Source organism: Fringilla coelebs (assembly GCF_963513975.1).
Source record: "Fringilla coelebs genome assembly, chromosome: 30".
Taxonomy (NCBI): Eukaryota; Metazoa; Chordata; class Aves; order Passeriformes; family Fringillidae; genus Fringilla; species Fringilla coelebs.
Window position 1 is genome coordinate 2107788 of NC_140056.1, and position 17901 is coordinate 2125688.

At 49.2% G+C, this 17901-nt stretch overlaps 2 protein-coding genes across 2 annotated transcripts in view; both read right to left on the minus strand.

Moving 5' to 3' along the window:
* LOC311164287 (uncharacterized protein) lies at nt 1-1052 on the minus strand (the record flags this gene model as incomplete). Its single annotated transcript, XM_084223684.1, has 2 exons — nt 1-498; nt 597-1052. The coding sequence occupies 2 exons, from the start codon at nt 1050-1052 to the stop codon at nt 1-3; spliced, it is 954 nt and encodes a 317-aa protein (XP_084079810.1).
* Nucleotides 1053-1311: 259 nt separating this feature from the next.
* ACVRL1 (activin A receptor like type 1) overlaps nt 1312-17901 on the minus strand; it is a 29940-nt gene continuing 13350 nt past the window's right edge. The window contains exons 6-10 of the mRNA XM_084223683.1: nt 11761-11907; nt 10021-10296; nt 7121-7318; nt 2763-2893; nt 1312-1453 (exon numbers count right to left, since the gene is read on the minus strand). Of these exons, the coding sequence (XP_084079809.1) occupies nt 1319-1453; nt 2763-2893; nt 7121-7318; nt 10021-10296; nt 11761-11907 (887 nt within the window). The 3' untranslated portion in view covers nt 1312-1318. The remainder of the gene's footprint in view (nt 1454-2762; nt 2894-7120; nt 7319-10020; nt 10297-11760; nt 11908-17901) is intronic.

Here is a 17901-nt window from a genome sequence, read left to right on the forward strand (position 1 = left end):
TCATGTCCAAACATCTCCAAGCATGGGGTGAATTTTGGGATGGCGAGGAGAGACGGGGGATGAAGCTGGCCGAGCCAAAACACCTCGGAAAACACCAAAATATTGGCAAAGAGCCAAGAGGGCGCCTATTTGGCAAGGGGGATGCTGGCTGCTCGAATTGATGACCTTAAAAATCATCCCAAATAATTCTGTGACTCGTCCCCCAGGGCTGGAAGGATCACCATGGGTTCCCCATCCTGATGCTCGAACCGCTCTGTCCGCCGGCAGCTCCTCGTTTTTGGGATCCCCACAGCCCAGGGTGCGGATCCAAGGGGGTGCTGCCCTTGTGCCAACCTTTGCCAGCGAAACCCGTCCCTCCTTTCGCGGGCACCGCGGCTCTGCCGGGGAATTCCGGCCGGCGCCGGGCGGGCGGGTCCGGGCAGCTCCGCGGCCGCACGGAGCCGGCGCTGGGTGGGTGCCCCGCGGGCTGGGGCGGTTCTGACATCGGTGCCCCAAGGGCTGGGGGTGATTCTGCATCGCTGCCCCTCGGGCTGGGGGTGATTCTGCTCTCCGTGCCCCTCGGGGTGGGTGCCCCGCGGGCTGGGGGCGGTTCTGACATCGCTGCCCCGAGGGCTGGGGGTGATCCTGCCCTTCGTGCCCCTCGGGCTGGGGGTGATCCTGCCCTTCGTGCCCCTCGGGGTGGGTGCCCTGAGGGCTGGGGGCGGTTCTGCCATCGCTGCCCCTCGGGGTGGGGGTGATTCTGCTCTCCGTGCCCCTCGGGGTGGGTGCCCCTCGGGCTGGGGGTGATTCTGCCCTTCGTGTCCCTCGGGCTGGGGGCGGTTCTGACATCGCTGCCCCGAGGGCTGGGGGTGATTCTGCCCTCCGTGCCCCTCGGGGTGGTTCTGCCACCGCTGCCCCTCGGAGTGGGTGCCCCGCGGGCTGGGGGCGGTTCTGCCATCGCTGCCCCTCGGGGTGGGAGCCCCTCGGGCTGGGGGCGGTTCTGCCCTCCGTGCCCCGAGGGCTGGGGGTGGTTCTGCCCTCCGTGCCCCTCGGGGTGCGCGACCAGCTGCCATCCCCGTCGGCTCAGCGAGACGCGCCGGTGTCGGATGACGGATCCAGGGATATTTTTATGGCCGGGTGGAAGATTCCTCCTTTGGTGGTTTTTTTTTCCCTCTCTTTTTTTTTTTTTTTCCCCGTATTTTTTTTTCGTGCTTGCAAATTCATCCGGCTCGAAGGAGGAGCGGGAGCGGCGGGAGCTGTGAGCAAATCCCCTCTGTGACCGGAGCCACCCCGTCCCCGGTGCCGCCCGCCGGTGGCTCCGGTGTCCGGTTCCCGGCGCTCACTGCTCCAGTTTTGGCTTCTCGGCGGAATTGCTCAGCTTCTTCAAGGTCTTTTTAATGCGCAGGGCGGTGAGGCGAGCCGAGGGGCTCTGGTACCAGCACTCCTTCATGATCTTCGCCAGCGCCGACAGGACCTGGGGGGGAGGCACAAAAAGAGGGATAAATGCAAGGGTTGGATGGGTAGTGTGAAAAACGCCAATCGCCTGGTTTTAAAATTTTAAAAGTTTCATAGTAATAAAATGGTTATACAAGTAGTAATATAATAGAGTAATAATAATTTGGACAATTTGGATTAGGACAATATGAGACAATAAAAACAAAGAGTTACAGACAGTCCGGGTACCTTTTCTGGGCAAAATGAGCCCAAAAAGGCCCCACGTTAGCAGAGGATTAACCCTTAAAGCAGCAGCCTGTTGCACATTCACACCCCCGTGCATGGTGCAGGAATTCCATTCACACCCAGGATTCTGTCCGGGCAGGGTCAGCTCCTTCCTCTGAGTCCTGGCGGCTCTGCAGGGCTGAGCCAGGCAGGAATCCGTTCATTTCTTCTGTAAGGGAGCAATAAATTCTCTTTCCATGAAAGATTCAGATGCCCTGTGGCTGCTATCTTGCTGCAAGTCCTTTCTTTAGAAAAACGTATCTTACATAGTTTTGTGAAAAATGCGTTTTTTGTTATTGGCTTTTCACAAATATTCAAATGAATGTTATATGTGCTGTGTCAGAAAGTGATGCTGTATTAATTCTCAAGTAGAGTGTTAAATACAGTTTTAGGTTATAACAGAATGTTAAAATAGGAACTGTGCTGTGTGGGATACTTTTTTCCTAAAGAAAGAACAGCAGCCCCAGGACACCTGGATCTTTCATGGAAAGAGAATTTATTGCTCCCTTACAGAAGAAATGAACGGATTCCTGCCTGCTCAGCCCTGCAGAGCCGCCAGGACTCAGAGGAAGGAGCTGACCCTGCCCGGACAGAATCCTGGGTGTGAATGGAATTCCTGCATCCTGCACGGGGGTGTGAATGTGCAACAGGCTGCTGCTGTAAGGGTTAATCCTCTGCTAACGTGGGGTCTTTTTGGGCTCATTTTGCTCAGAAAAAGTACCCAGACCATCCATAACTCTTTGTTTTTATTGTCTCATATTGTCCTAAATCCCAATTGTCCAAATTATCATTACTCTAATTGTATTACTATTTGTATGGCCATTTTATTACTATTAAACTTTAAAAATTTTAAAACCAAGCGATTGGCGTGTTTCACAGTTTCTATTTTAACATTATGTCATAACCAAAAACTACATTTAACACTCCACTTAAGAAAATTAACACAGCACAACTTTCTAACATAGCACACATAACATTCATTTGAATATTTGTGAAAATCCACTCGTGAAATGCACATTTTTTCACAGGTAGTGAGGGGTGTTGGGGGTCACCCCGGGGCTCACCGAGTCGGAGAAGAGGCGGTTTGGGATCACGGGGGTCTGCTGGTCCACACACACCACCTTCTTCATGTCCTCGAAGCTGGGGTCGCTGGGCACGGCGTCGAAGAAGGGCGGCCGGTACTCCTCCACGATGCCTGCGGGATGGGGACAGCGAGGGGCTCACCCACATCCATCCTCATCCTCACCCTCATCGTCACCCACATCCATCCTCATCCTCACCCCCATCCATCCTCATCCTCATCCTCATCCTCATCCTCATCCTCATCCTCATCCTCATCCATCCTCATCCTCACCCCCATCCATCCTCACCCCCATCCATCCTCATCCTCACCCCCATCCATCCTCACCCCCATCCATCCTCATCCTCACCCCCATCCATCCTCATCCTCACCCCCATCCATCCTCACCACCATCCTCACCTTCATCCTCATCCTCACCCCCATCCATCCTCATCCTCATCCTCACCCCCATCCTCACCCCCATCCATCCTCACCCCCATCCATCCTCATCCTCACCCCCATCCATCCTCATCCTCACCCCCATCCATCCTCACCACCATCCTCACCTTCATCCTCATCCTCACCCCCATCCATCCTCATCCTCATCCTCACCCCCATCCTCACCCCCATCCATCCTCACCCCCATCCATCCTCACCCTCATCCATCCTCATCCTCACCCTCATCATCACCACCATCCTCATCCTCACCCTCATCCTCATCCTTCATCCTCACCCCCATCCTCATCCTCATCCTCACCCCCATCCTCATCCTCACCCCCATCCTCACCTCCATCCTCATCCTCACCCTCACCCTCATCCTCACCCCTATCCCCATCCTCATCCCCATCCTCACCCCCATCCTCACCCTCATCCTCACGCTCATCGTCACCACCATCCTCATCCTCATCCTCACCACTATCCTCACCCCCATCCTCATCCTTATCCTCACCCTCATCCTCATCCCCATCCTCATCCTCATCCTCACCTTCATCCTCATCCTCATCCCCATCCTCACCCCCATCTTCATCCTCACCCCCCATCCTCACCCCCATCCTCATCCTCATCCTCACCCTCACCCTCATCCTCACCCCCATCCCCATCCTCACCCTCATCCTCACCCCCATCCTCATCCTCATCCTCACCCCCATCCTCACCCTCCATCCTCACCCCCATCCTCACCCCCATCTTCATCCTCACCCTCATCCTCACCCCCATCCTCACCCCCATCCTCACCTCCATCCTCACCTCCATCCTCATCCTCACCCTCATCCTCATCCTTCATCCTCACCCCCATCCTCATCCTCACCCTCATCCTCATCCTCACCCCCATCTTCACCCCCATCCTCACCCCCATCCTCACCCTCATCTTCACCCCCATCCTCACCCTCATCTTCACCCCTATCCTCACCCTCATCCCCATCCTCATCCTCACCCTCATCCTCATCCCCATCCCCATCCTCATCCTCACCCCCATCCTCACCTTCATCCCCATCCTCACCCTCATCCCCATCCTCACCCTCATCCTCACCCTTATCCTCACCTTCATCCTCATCCTCACCCCCATCCTCACCCTCATCCTCACCCTCATCCTCACCCCCATCTTCACCCCCATCCTCATCCCCATCCTCACCCTCATCCTCACCCTCATCCTCACCCCATCTTCATCCCCATCCTCACCCACATCCTCACCCTCATCCTCACCCCATCCTCATCCCCATCCTCACCCTCATCCTCACCCCATCTTCATCCTCACCCTCATCCTCACCCCCATCCTCACCCCCATCCTCACCCTCATCCTCACCCCATCTTCATCCTCACCCTCACCCCATCTTCATCCTCACCTTCATCCTCACCTTCATCCTCACCTCCATCCTCACCCCATCCTCACCTCCCCCCTGCCCATCTGTCACAGATATTTTATGAAAAACCCTTTCCTTTGGATTTTTCCCCCTGAGAGTTTGAGAGGCCCAGGAACGAAATGCCCACAGCGATTCTCTGCTGCTGTGGGGTGCAGCAGGAGGAGCTGGGATTGGGCTCATCTGGTTATTCCTAATTAATGGTTGGTCACAGTCAGCTAGCTCCGACTGTCTCGGTCAGTCCAAACCTTTGTTTTTCATTCCTTTCCTATTCCTAGCCAGCCTTCTAAAGAAATCCTTTCTTCTCTTCTTTTAGTATAGCTTTAATATAATATATATCACAAAATAATAAATCAAGCCTTCTGAAACGTGGAGTCCAGATTTCATCTCTTCCCTCATCCTGGGACTCCGTGAGCACCATCACACACGTCATGTGTAGCAATGTGGCCCCAGAGTGACAAAAAAAGTGCCACAGAGTGACCAAACTATCCTTTGTCCCCTTAAAAAGGAAATAAGCCCAGAAGTTTCTCTCCTCAATTAGCAAAAAAGACACCTCATAGGACCTGAGGGACTTCCCCTCAAACTTATGGATGGCCAGTTGGACAGGAGCCAAAAAGTCCCACCTGAGCAACTCACCAGAAAAAGAAGAGACCAAAGGAACTGATTGCTTTTGTGAGGTGTTTTACCAGGAGCAAGAACCTCTTGCCCTAACTCAGTTTTCCTCTGTAAAAAGTTTGCTTATTTTGCTTTTTATTAAAACTTTTCTGTTTCCAGCAGTACCACAGAAGCCATCCTACTGATTTTATGCCTTCTAAGGTGGCTGAGCTATCTTGGGTGTGAAATAGATCTCCAAGAGTTTACAAGACCTGGCTCAAAGAGATCATTACAGCAGCGGAGTTTTTTTTTCCCCTCTTGCACCTGGCTCAGTTTTTCTCTCTAAAGAGTTTTGTTATTTTGCCTTTTCTTAAAACTTTTGTTTCCAGCACTACCACAGAAGCCATCCTGCTGATTTTATGCCTTCTAAGGTGGCTGAGCTATCTTGGGTGTGAAATAGATCTCCAAGAGCTTACGAGACCTGGCTCAAAGAGACCCTTACAGCAGTGGAGTTTTTTTTCCTCTCTTGCACCTGGCTCAGTTTTTCTCTCTAAAGAGTTTTGTTATTTCGCCTTTTATTAAAACTTTTCTGTTTCCAGCACTACCACAGAAGCCATCCTGCTGATTTCATGCCTTCTAAGGTAGCTGAGCTATCTTGGGTGTGTAGATCTCCAAGAGTTTACAAGACCTGGCTCAAAGAGATCATTACAGCAGCGGAGTTTTTTTTCCTCTCTTGCACCTGGCTCAGTTTTTCTCTAGAAAGAGTTTTGTTATTTTGCCTTTTATTAAAACTTTTCTGTTTCCAGCATTGTCACAGAAGCCATCCTGCTGATTTCATGCCTTCTAAGGTAGCTGAGCTATCTTGGCTGTGTAGATCTCCAAGAGTTTACGAGACCTGGCTCGAGGAGACCCAGATTTCAGTGATGGGCTGCTGGAGGCAGAGCCGAGCTGCTCCCTGCAGCATCACACCCTGGGCTGAGCCTCTCCTGGGCACAGGGGGTGCTGGCAGTTGGCTCTGGTGCCACCGGTGGCTCCAGCACCAGCTGCAGCCCTGGCACCAGCCCAGCAGCAGCCCCACCACGAAAATCACCACCGATGGTACTGGGATCACCCCCGGCACTGTGGCCACTTCCTCTCAGCACCTGGGGGTCAGCCTGCCAGCTGGCCCAGCTAATCTCGGTCTAATTCTTGCATGTGTCCGTGTCCCGGTGGGATTTAATGGTTCTGGGAAGCCTCGAGCCCCCAGCAGCTCCCTGCATCCCAAGGGGTGACCCCAAAACCTCAGGGTCCCCTGGAGTTCCCTCGATCCCCTGAAGCTGTCCTGGGGAGTGAGGGTCCTGGAAGGGTTAAACTCAGCCGGCTGAAGGTCATTCCTACGCAAGGCTGGGGTAACTGGGAGTAAATGTGTCATCTGAGGGAGCCCTGGGGACAGAAATGAGATTATCCCGGCCAGACTGCGCCTGGAGGGACCCTCCCACCCCACCCGCCAGCACCCACCATTTAATTAATGTTTACACGGACTTTGCCGTGATGAGCAGCACTGGCCAGGCAGCCCCAGCTCGGTTCATCCCCAGCTCGGGGGGATCCTTCCCCGTGTCCCAGTCCCGATTCCCGAGCCAAGCCCGGCGGCCGGAGGTCCCGGCCGTGGCCGCTTTCCAGGCAGCGCTTGAAGCCGCTTGTTTTCTAATCAGCGCTGAACAAACAAAGCACTGATTGAGCCTAATGGGCCCTTTAATCAGGGAGCCGGGTGCTGACACTAGATTACAGTGTTTATAATTTACAGCTAATCTTCTGGGCGAAGGAAAGGAGGAAAAAAAAAAAGAAAAAAAAAGAACAAGGAAAGGAGGGAAGGAGGGAACGGGCGCGGAGCCTCGCGGGGAGCCGGGAGCGAGCGGGGCCGGGAGCTGCTCACCGTTCACCACCGTCCTCCGGGTGATCTCCCAGAGCACCAGCCCGTAGGCCCAGATGTCTGTCTTCTTGTAGGACTCGAAGCAGTCGGTGCGGATCTGCTCGCTCAGCACCTCCGGGGCCATGTAGCGCTTGGTGCCCACCCGGGGGTTGTTGCCGATGTCCAGGTAATCGCTGCCCTGGGAGTGCATGACGGCCAGCCCTGGGGACAGGTCACAGAGTCATTTGGGATGGCTTTTAAGGTCATCAATTCACCTGTGAAATGCTGGGATAGTGGCGCTGAGCAGGGCTGTGCTGGTGCTGCATCCACGGGGGTCAACATCCCTGAGGTCTCAAAACCCCAGGACGCCACGTCCTTGGGGCACCATCGCCCTGGGGCATCACATCCCTGCGATGTTACATCCCGGGGGTGCCACATTCCTGGGGCATCACATCCCTGGAATGTTACATCCCGGGGGCACCACATTCCTGGAGAATCACATCCCTGGAATGTTACATCCTGGGGGTACCACATTCCTGGGGCATCTCATCTGTGGGGTTCCACAGCCCCGGAGCACCATGTCCCTGGGGTACCCCATCCCTGGGGTGCCTCATCCCTAGGGTATCTCATCCTTGGGGTATCTCATCTCTGGGGGTTCCTCATCCCTTGGGTACCCCATCCCTGGGGTATCTCATCCCTTGGGTACCCCATCCCTGGGGATTTCTCATCCCTGGGGATTTCTCATCCCTCGGGTACCCCATCCCTGGGGTATCTCATCCCTGGGGTACCACACCCCGGGATTGCTCATCCTTGGGGTACCCCATCCCTGGGTACCACATTCATTCATTCTTGGGGGTACCACATTCCCGGGGTACCACATCCCTGGGCTACCTCATCCTTGGGGTACCTCATCCCTGGGGGTTTCTCATCCCTGGGGTATCTCATCCCTGGGGTACCACCCCCCCGGGGTACCTCATACCTGGGGGACCTCATACCTGGTGTACCACAGCCCTGGGCACCCTTGGGTGCTGCAGCCTGGGGTATCACCGCCCTGGGGTTTCACACCCTAAGTGCCACTCCCCTGGAGTACCTCATCCCTGGGGTACCTCATCCCTGGGTACCTCATCCCTGGGGTACCTCATCCCTGGATACCTCATCCCTGGGGTACCTCATTACTGGGGTACCTCATCCCTGGGGTATCACACCCCTGGATTCCTCATCCCTGGGGGTACCACATCCCTGGGTGCCACATTCATTCATCCCTGGGGTACCTCATCCCTGGATACCCCATCCCTGTGTTATCACATCCCTGGGGTATCTCATCATTGGGGTACCTCATCCTTGGGGTACCACACCTCTGGATTCCCCATCCCTGGGGTACCTCATCCCTGGATACCCCATCCCTGTGTTACCACATCCCTGGAGTATCTCATCACTGGGGTACCTCATTCCTGGGGTACCACACCCCTGGCTTCCTCATCCCTAGGGCACCACATTCCCAGGGTACCACACCCCTGGGACACAACATCCCTGGGGTACCACATCCTTGGGGTACCTTGTCCCGGGGAAACTCATCCTTGGGGTACAACATCCCCAGGGTACCTCGTCCCTGGGGTACCACACCCCTGTATTCCTCATCCCTGGAGTACCCCATCACTGGGGTATCTCATTCTTGGGGTACCACATCCCTGGGGGGTACCACAGCCCTGGATTCCTCATCCCTGGGATACCCCATCACTGGGGTACCACATCTCTGGGGTATCTCATCCCTAGGGGTACCTCATCCCTGGATACCACATCCCTGTGTTACCACATCCCAAGGGTATCTCATCACTGGGGTACCACAGCCCTGGATTCCTCACCCCTGGAGTACCCCATCCCTGGGATACCTCATTCTTGGGGTACCACAGCCCTGGGGGGTACCACAGCCCTGGATTCCTCATCCCTGGGGTACCCCATCACTGGGGTACCTCATTCTTGGGGTACCATATCCCTGGGAGGTACCACAGCCCTGGATTCCTCATTCCTGGAGGTACTACACCCCTGGATTCCTCATTACTGGGGGTACCACACCCCTGGATTCCTCATCCCTGGGGTACCCCATAACTAGGGTACCTCATCCTTGGGGCACCACACCCCTGGGGTACCTCATCCTTTGGGTACCACACCCCTGGGGTACCTCATCCTTGGGGCACCACACCCCTGGGGTACCTCATCCTTGGGGTACCACACCCCTGGGGCACCTCATCCTTGGGGGTCCACACCCCTGGGGCACCTCATCCTTGGGGCACCACAGCCCTGGATTCCTCATCCTTGGGGCACCACAGCCCTGGGGCACCTCATCCTAGGGGCACCACACCCCTGGGGCACCTCATCTTTTGGGTACCACACCCCTGGGGCACCCCATCCTGGGGGGTCCCACACCCCTGGGGCACCTCATCCTTGGGGTACCACACCCCTGGGGCACCCCATCCTGGGGGGTCCCACACCCCTGGGGCACCTCATCCTTGGGGTACCACACCCCTGGGGTACCTCATCCTTTGGGTACCACACCACTGGGGTACCTCATCCTTGGGGTACCAGACCCCTGGGGCACCTCATCCTTGGGGCACCACACCCCTGGGGCACCTCATCCTTGGGGTACCACACCCCTGGGGTACCTCATCCTTGGGGTACCACACCCCTGGGGCACCTCATCCTTGGGGTACCACACCCCTGGGGCACCTCATCCTTGGGGCACCACACCCCTGGGGCACCTCATCCTTGGGGTACCACACCCCTGGGGCACCTCATCCCTGGGGTACCTCATCCCTGGGGCATCTCATCCTTGGGGCACCACATCCCTGGGACACCTCATCCTTGGGGTCCCACACCCCTGGGGCACCTCATCCTTGGGGGTCCCACAGCCCCCCCCTCCGTCTCACCCAGGTCGGCGATGCAGCACTGCCGGTTGCTCTTCACCAGGATGTTCCTGCTCTTCAGGTCCCGGTGGGCGATGGCAGGTTTGCCCTGAGTGCCAAAAATCTCCACGTGGAGGTGGACGAGGCCACAGATGATGGAGGAGGCCAGGCCCAGGCAGGTGTCCACGTCCAGGGCCGTCCTCTGCAGGTAGTCGTAGAGGGAGCCGTTCTCGTGGTAGTGGGTGATGAGCCAGAGCTGCGTGCTGGAGTTCCTGGAGGTCATGTCAGAGGCGATGAAACCTGGCCAGGGAGAAAGAGCTGGGGTCAGGGAACCTGGGAACACCTGGGGAACACCTGGGGAACGCCTGGGGAACACCTGGGGAACACCTGGGGAACACGTGGGATCATGGGAAACACCTGGGAAACAGCTGGGAAACAGCTGGGATCATGGGAAACACCTGGGAAACACCTAGGAACACAGACCTGGGAAACAGCTGGGGTCAGGGAACCTGGGGAACACCTGGGATCATGGGAAACACCTGGGAAACAGCTGGGGACACAGACCCTGGGAAACAGCTGGGATCAGGGAACCTGGGAAACAGCTGGGAAACAGCTGGGATCATGGGAAACACCTGGGAAACATCTGGGAAACACCTGGGATCATGGGAAACACCTGGGAAACAGCTGGGAAACACCTGGGAAACACCTGGGAAACACCTGGGAAACACCTGGGATCATGGGAAACACCTGGGAAACACCTGGGAAACACCTGGGAAACACCTGGGAAACACCTGGGATCGTGGGAAACACCTGGGGACAGGGAATCTGGGAAACACCTGGGAAACACCTGGGGACACAGACCCAGGAAACAGCTGGGGTCAGGGAACCTGGGAAACAACTGGGAAACACCTGGGAAACACCTGGGGACACAGATTTGGGAAACACCTGGGATCATGGGAAACACCTGGGAAACACCTGGGGACACAGACCCTGGGAAACAGCTGGGGTCAGGGAACCTGGGGAACACCTGGGAAACATCTGGGATCATGGGAAACACCTGGGAAACATCTGGGATCATGGGAAACACCTGGGAAACACCTGGGAAACACCTGGGATCATGGGGAAACACCTGGGATCATGGGAAACACCTGGGAAACACCTGGGGACACAGACCTGGGAAACAGCTGGGGTCAGGGAACCTGGGAAACACCTGGGGAACACCTGGGGAACACCTGGGGAACACCTGGGATCATGGGAAACACCTGGGGAACAGCTGGGAAACACCTGGGATCATGGGAAACACCTGGGGAACAGCTGGGAAACACCTGGGATCATGGGAAACAGATGGGAAACAGCTGGGGACACAGATCCTGGGAAACAGCTGGGGTCAGGGAACCTGGGAAACAGCTGGGAAACACCCGGGAAACACCTGGGATCACGGGGAAACACCTGGAGACACAGACCTTGGGAAACAGCTGGGATCCTGGGAAAACACCTGGGTTCAGGGACTTGGGGAAACACCTGGGATCAGGGATGGGGGGAAACACCTGAGACCCTGGGAAACACCTGGGATCAGGGACAGGCGGGAAACACCTGGGACCATGGGAAACACCTGGGATCAGGGACAGGGAGAAACACCTGGGGACATGGACCCTGGGAAACACCCAGGACCAGGGACCCTGGGAAACACCTGGGACCCTGTGAAACCCCTGGGATCACGGACCCGCCCTGCAGCCGCCCCCGTCCCCAGCCCTGCCGGCTCACCCAGGATGTTGTCGTGCCGCAGCAGGACGGTGTTGTAGATCTCCGTCTCGCGGAACCACGACTGCTCGTCCCGCGAGGAGAAGATCTTGACGGCCACGCTCTCGCCGTGCCACACGCCCCGCCACACCTCGCCGTAGCGCCCTTTACCTGCCAGGGCCGCGGCACCACCTCACTCAGGGCTCCCAGGACCCGGCGGGAGCGCCTGGATCCCGTGTGGGACAGCCCTGGAGCAGCACGGGGTCCTTGGCCAGCATCTCCTCACCCGCCCAGCTGCTCCCAGGGAATGGGATGTACCAGAGTTATGGATGTGCATTTGCATTTTGGGTATTCAATACTTGTATTGAATTGATATCTATGGATATCAAAATCCATAGATTCTGGATATCAAAATCCATAGATCAATATCCATATTGGGAATGGGATGTACCAGAGTTATGAATATGCATTTGTATTTTGGGTATTCAATACTTCCATAGATAAAAGGGCTCTGTAATCACCTGTAAATTGGGTGTGTATTTGGGAGTTATCCCACAATAAACACACACTTTGTAACTCTAAACTGTCAGAGAGTTTTTGGATATTGGTACTAGATCAATATCCATACTGGGAATGGGATGTTCCAGAGTTATGAATGTGCATTTGCATTTTGGGTATTCAATACTTGTATTGAATTGATATCTATGGATATCAAAATCCATAGATCAATATCCATATTGGGAATGGGATGTGCCAGAGTTACGAATATTCATTTGTATTTTGGGTATTCAATACTTGTATTGAATTGATATCTATGGATATCAAAATCCATAGATCAATATCCATATTGGGAATGGGATGTGCCAGAGTTATGGATGTGCATTTGCATTTTGGGTATTCAATACTTCTATAGATAAAAGGACTCTGTAATCACTTGTAAATCACAGTGTATATTTGGGAACCATCCCACAATAAACAAACACTTTCTAACTCTAAACCGTCAGAGAGTTTTTGGGTATTGGTACTAGGTCAATATCCATATTTGGAGTGGGATGTCCCAGAGTTATGAATATGCATTTGTATTTTGGGTATTCAGTACTTGTATTGAATTGATATCTATGGATATCAAAATCCATAGATCAATATCCATATTGGGAATGGGATGAACAAGAGTTATGAATATGCATTTGCATTTTGGGTATTCAATACTTCTATAGATAAAAGGGCTCTGTAATCACCTGTAAATTGGGTGTGTATTTGGGAGTTATCCCACAATAAACAAACACTTTCTAACTCTAAACTGTCAGAGAGTTTTTGGATATTGGTACTAGATCAATATCCATATTTGGAATGGGATGTCCCAGAGTTATGAATGTGCATTTGCATTTTGGGTATTCAATACTTGTATTGAATTGATATCTATGGATATCAAAATCCATAGATCCTGGATATCAAAATCCATAGATCAATATCCATATTGGGAATGGGATGTACCAAAGTTATGAATATGCATTTGTATTTTGGGTATTCAGTACTTGTATTGAATGGATATCTATGGATATCAAAATCCATGGATCAATATCTATATTGGGAATGGGATGTGCCAGAGTTATGAACATGCATTTGCATTTTGGGTATTCAATACAGATAAAAGGGCTCTGTAATCACCTGTAAATCACAGTGTGTATTTGGGAGTTATCCCACAATAAACAAACACTTTCTAACTCTAAGCTGTCAGAGAGTTTTTGGGTATTGGTACTAGATCAATATCCATACTGGGAATGGGATGTCCCAGAGTTATGAATATGCATTTGCATTTTGGGTATTCAGTACTTGTATTGAATTGATATCTATGGATATCAAAATCCATGGATCAATATCCATATTGGGAATGGGATGTGCCAGAGTTATGAACATGCATTTGCATTTTGGGTATTCAATACTCATATAGATAAAAGGGCTCTGTAATCACCTGTAAATTGGGTGTGTATTTGGGAATTATCCCACAATAAACAAACACTTTCTAACTCTAAGCTGTCAGAGAGATTTTGGGTATTGGTACTAGATCAATATCCATATTGGGAATGGGATGTTCCAGAGTTATGAATTTGTATTTGTATTTTGGGTATTCAGTACTTGTATTGAATTGATATCTATGGATATCAAAATCCGTGGATCAATATCCATATTGGGAATGGGATGTGCCAGAGTTACGAATATTCATTTGTATTTTGGGTATTCAATACTTCTATAGAATTGATATCTATGGATATCAAAATCCATAGATCAATATCCATATTGGCAATGGGATGTACCAAAGTTATGCATTTCCATTTTGGGTATTCAATACTTCCATAGATAAAAGGGCTCTGTAATCACCTGTAAATCACAGTGTGTATTTGGGAGTTATCCCACAATAAACATCCACTTTCTAACTCTAAGCTGTCAGAGAGTTTTTGGATATTGGTACTAGATCAATATCCATATTTGGAATGGGATGTACAAAAGTTATGAATGTGCATTTGCATTTTGGGTATTCAATACTTGTATTGAATTGATACCTACGGATATCAAAATCCATGGATCAATATCCATATTGGGAATGGGATGTATCAAAGTTATGAATGTGCATTTGCATTTTGGGTATTCAATACTTCCATAGATAAAAGGGCTCTGTAATCACCTGTAAATCACAGTGTGTATTTGGGAGCTATCCCACAATAAACAAACACTTTCTAACTCTAAACTGTCAGAGAGTTTTTGGATATTGGTACTAGGTCAATATCTATATTTGGAATGGGATGTACAAAAGTTATGAATGTGCATTTGTATTTTGGGTATTCAATAGTTGTATTGAATTGATATCTATGGATATCAAAATCCATAGATCAATATCCATATTGGGAATAGGATTAACCAAATTTATGCATTTGTATTTTGGGTATTCAATACCTGTATAGATAAAGGGCTCTGTAATCACCTGTAAATTGGGTGTGTATTTGGGAGTTATCCCACAATAAACACACACTTTCTAACTCTAAGCTGTCAGAGAGTTTTTGGATATTGGTACTAGATCAATATCCATACTGGGAATGGGATGTGCCAGAGTTATGAATATGCATTTGCATTTTGGGTATTCAATACTTGTATTGAATTGATATCTACGGATATCAAAATCCATGGATCAATATCCATATTTGGAATGGGATGTCCCAAAGTTATGAATGTGCATTTGCATTTTGGGTATTCAGTACTTGTATTGAATTGATATCTACGGATATCAAAATCCATAGATCAATATCCATATTGGGAATGGGATGTTCCAGAGTTATGAACATGCATTTGCATTTTGGCTAATCAGTACTTGTATTGAATTGATATCTATGGATATCAAAATCCATAGATTCTGGATATCAAAATCCATAGATCAATATCTGTATTGGGAATGGGATGAACCAAAGTTATGAATGTGCATTTGCATTTTGGGTATTCAAGACTTGTATAGAATTGATATCTATGGATATCAAAATCCATAGATCAATATCCATATTGGGAATGGGATGAACCAAAGTTATGAATACACATTTCCATTTTGGGTATTCAATACTTCCATAGATAAAAGGGCTCTGCAATCACCTGTAAATCACGGTGTGTATTTGTAACTCTCTAAACTGTCAGAGAGTTTTTGGATATTGGTACTAGATCAATATCCATACTGGGAATGGGATGTCCCAGAGTTATGAACATGCATTTGTATTTTGGGTATTCAATATTCATTTAGATAAAAGGGCTCTGTAATCACCTGTAAATCACGGTGTGTATTTGGGAGCCATCCCACAATAAACAAACACTTTCTAACTCTAAACCGTCAGAGAGTTTTTGGGTATTGGTACTAGGTCAATATCCATATTTGGAATGGGATGTCCCAGAGTTATGGATGTGCATTTGTATTTTGGGTATTCAGTACTTGTATTGAATTGATATCTACAGGTATCAAAATCCATGGATCAATATCCATGTTGGGAATGGGATGTGCCAGAGTTATGCATTTGCATTTTGGGTATTCAATACTCATATAGATAGAAGGGCTCTGTAATCACCTGTATATTTGGTGTGTATTTGGGAGTTTTCCCACAATGAACAAACACTTTGTAACTTTAAACTGTCAGAGAGTTTTTGGGTATTGGTACTAGATCAATATCCATATTGGGAATGGGATGTGCCAGAGTTACGAATATTCATTTGTATTTTGGGTATTCAATACTTCTATAGAATTGATATCTATGGATATCAAAATCCATAGATCAATATCCATATTGGCAATGGGATGTACCAAAGTTATGCATTTCCATTTTGGGTATTCAATACTTCCATAGATAAAAGGGCTCTGTAATCACCTGTAAATCACAGTGTGTATTTGGGAGTTATCCCACAATAAACATCCACTTTCTAACTCTAAGCTGTCAGAGAGTTTTTGGATATTGGTACTAGATCAATATCCATATTTGGAATGGGATGTACAAAAGTTATGAATGTGCATTTGCATTTTGGGTATTCAATACTTGTATTGAATTGATACCTACGGATATCAAAATCCATGGATCAATATCCATATTGGGAATGGGATGTATCAAAGTTATGAATGTGCATTTGCATTTTGGGTATTCAATACTTCCATAGATAAAAGGGCTCTGTAATCACCTGTAAATCACAGTGTGTATTTGGGAGCTATCCCACAATAAACAAACACTTTCTAACTCTAAACTGTCAGAGAGTTTTTGGATATTGGTACTAGGTCAATATCTATATTTGGAATGGGATGTACAAAAGTTATGAATGTGCATTTGTATTTTGGGTATTCAATAGTTGTATTGAATTGATATCTATGGATATCAAAATCCATAGATCAATATCCATATTGGGAATAGGATTAACCAAATTTATGCATTTGTATTTTGGGTATTCAATACCTGTATAGATAAAGGGCTCTGTAATCACCTGTAAATTGGGTGTGTATTTGGGAGTTATCCCACAATAAACACACACTTTCTAACTCTAAGCTGTCAGAGAGTTTTTGGATATTGGTACTAGATCAATATCCATACTGGGAATGGGATGTGCCAGAGTTATGAATATGCATTTGCATTTTGGGTATTCAATACTTGTATTGAATTGATATCTACGGATATCAAAATCCATGGATCAATATCCATATTTGGAATGGGATGTCCCAAAGTTATGAATGTGCATTTGCATTTTGGGTATTCAGTACTTGTATTGAATTGATATCTACGGATATCAAAATCCATAGATCAATATCCATATTGGGAATGGGATGTTCCAGAGTTATGAACATGCATTTGCATTTTGGCTAATCAGTACTTGTATTGAATTGATATCTATGGATATCAAAATCCATAGATTCTGGATATCAAAATCCATAGATCAATATCCATATTGGGAATGGGATGTTCCAGAGTTATGAACATGCATTTGCATTTTGGCTAATCAGTACTTGTATTGAATTGATATCTATGGATATCAAAATCCATAGATTCTGGATATCAAAATCCATAGATCAATATCTGTATTGGGAATGGGATGAACCAAAGTTATGAATGTGCATTTGCATTTTGGGTATTCAAGACTTGTATAGAATTGATATCTATGGATATCAAAATCCATAGATCAATATCCATATTGGGAATGGGATGAACCAAAGTTATGAATACACATTTCCATTTTGGGTATTCAATACTTCCATAGATAAAAGGGCTCTGCAATCACCTGTAAATCACGGTGTGTATTTGTAACTCTCTAAACTGTCAGAGAGTTTTTGGATATTGGTACTAGATCAATATCCATACTGGGAATGGGATGTCCCAGAGTTATGAACATGCATTTGTATTTTGGGTATTCAATATTCATTTAGATAAAAGGGCTCTGTAATCACCTGTAAATCACGGTGTGTATTTGGGAGCCATCCCACAATAAACAAACACTTTCTAACTCTAAACCGTCAGAGAGTTTTTGGGTATTGGTACTAGGTCAATATCCATATTTGGAATGGGATGTCCCAGAGTTATGGATGTGCATTTGTATTTTGGGTATTCAGTACTTGTATTGAATTGATATCTACAGGTATCAAAATCCATGGATCAATAT